Consider the following 1,800-nt stretch of genomic DNA (forward strand, 5'->3'; position numbering starts at 1 on the left):
CAGTATTTTGTGATTTTACTTTTTACAAGTGTTGATTCCAGGAGTTTATTTAACATAATTTAAACTGACATGTTAGATTATTTCAAACATAAGTTAACCATTGTGTGTTCCATGTGGTAACTTAGGTGTTTAATATGATATAAACAATCTTTCCCTGTGCAGTCATGTTAGTTTATTCCAAGCATAAGTTTACAAGTGATTCAATGAGGTTATTTAACATGATTTAAACAATCTTTCCCATGGTGCAGTCATCTTAAACTATTCCAAACATACACTCACAAGTGTGGATTTCATGAGGGAATTTAACGCGATTTGAACGATCTTTCCCTGTGTGCAGTCGTGTTAGATTATTCCAAACATAAATTTACTAATATAGATTCAATGAGGTTATTTGACATGATTTAAACAATACTCCATGGGTGCACATGGTGCAGTCATCTTAAATTATTCCTGAGTGAGTGTTTTTAACGTGATTTCTGGAATAAGGAAGTATAATAGTCCACGCCCGGTAAATATATCAAAACTCTATAACATTGAACTCTACTGAGGATCAATCATGTGCATTTCGCTGATGTGTTTTTCTACCAGTTCATTGGTATGTATTTTAACAAGTTTTTCTATTGGTTCCTCGGCATATATTTCTACATGTTTATCTACCGGTTCATCAGTATGTATTTTAACATGTTTCTGTAGATTCCAGTTCTCCTTAAAGCCTTTACCACAAACGTCACACTCGTAAGGTTTTTCGTCGCTGTGTTTTTTCATATGTTTTGTCAAGATGCAGTTAAGATAAAAGCTTTTACCGCATATTGCACACGCATACGGTTTCTCACCGGTATGTTGACTCATGTGAGCTTTTAAGTTTCCACGCTGATTGAATTCTTTACCGCATCGTACACACATGAATGGTTTTTCACCGGTATGTGTTCTCATATGTTTCTGTAGGACGTCTTTTCGACTGCATTCTTTCCCGCAAATTTCACATATGATTGTCCGTGCTTTTTCTGTACCGTGTGTTCTCATGTGTATCGTCAAGTCGCCATTTCGACAAAATCCTTTGCTGCAAACTTCACACTGATAAGGTTTTTCACCAGAATGTAACCTGATGTGGACTTCTAAATGGACACTTTGGATGAATTGTTTACCACATTCATCACACGTATAAGGCTTGTCGTCACTATGTGTTTTTGTGTGTCTCTGTAGATTACTCCGCTGACTAAACCCTTTATCACACACATCACACGTGTATGGTTTTTCACCAGTATGTGTTCTTTTGTGTGCATATAAATTTCCACTTTGTTTGAACCCTAACCCACATACATCACATTCATAGGACTTCTCATCCATATTGAATTGTTCTTAAAATTAATAAAATAAACCAAACTAAACTAAACACTGAAATAGTCAAAAAGTCGGAACTGCCTGTTTATCCAAATTAAACAGTCGTTGCTCTTTATCTGCTATCCTACAAAAAAAAATCATAAAAACTATATAAAAGGTGATGCAGGGGCAATAACTCCTAACAGGAGTTAGGAGATATTTGTAGGTCTGACTGCTGCACATCTTTGCTTTCAAAATCTTTATCTTTGTCATTGGCAATAACTCCTATAAGCGGACTTAGAGGTCAATTGACGGTTCTTACATGATTGTTGACTAATTTTAAGATCGTATTTTTCTGAACACCTTTGCTTTAACAATTAATATCATCCATCTTTAAGTTTTTCTACAAAACAAATAATAAAAATAAACGCAGAAAAATGGTATAACTCGTCTTAGGGCAATAACTGTAACAAGGAGTCA

At 34.9% G+C, this 1,800-nt stretch overlaps 1 protein-coding gene across 1 annotated transcript; it reads right to left on the reverse strand.

The window, feature by feature from the left end:
• Positions 1–87: 87 nt before the first annotated feature.
• On the reverse strand, positions 88–1,497 carry LOC134725175 (zinc finger protein 239-like). The gene has a single exon (XM_063588788.1). It carries the CDS (start codon positions 1,345–1,347, stop codon positions 541–543), a length of 807 nt encoding a protein of 268 aa, XP_063444858.1. The 5' UTR covers positions 1,348–1,497; the 3' UTR covers positions 88–540.
• Between the last annotated feature and the right edge of the window lie 303 nt (positions 1,498–1,800).

The sequence above is a fragment of the Mytilus trossulus genome, chromosome 7 (genome assembly GCF_036588685.1).
Source record: "Mytilus trossulus isolate FHL-02 chromosome 7, PNRI_Mtr1.1.1.hap1, whole genome shotgun sequence".
Classification (NCBI taxonomy): Eukaryota; Metazoa; Mollusca; class Bivalvia; order Mytilida; family Mytilidae; genus Mytilus; species Mytilus trossulus.

Excerpts from the sequence above, each read along its gene's own strand:
- LOC134725175 (XM_063588788.1), bottom strand. The coding sequence starts at position 1,347 with ATGGATGAGAAGTCCTATGAATGTGATGTATGTGGGTTAGGGTTCAAA.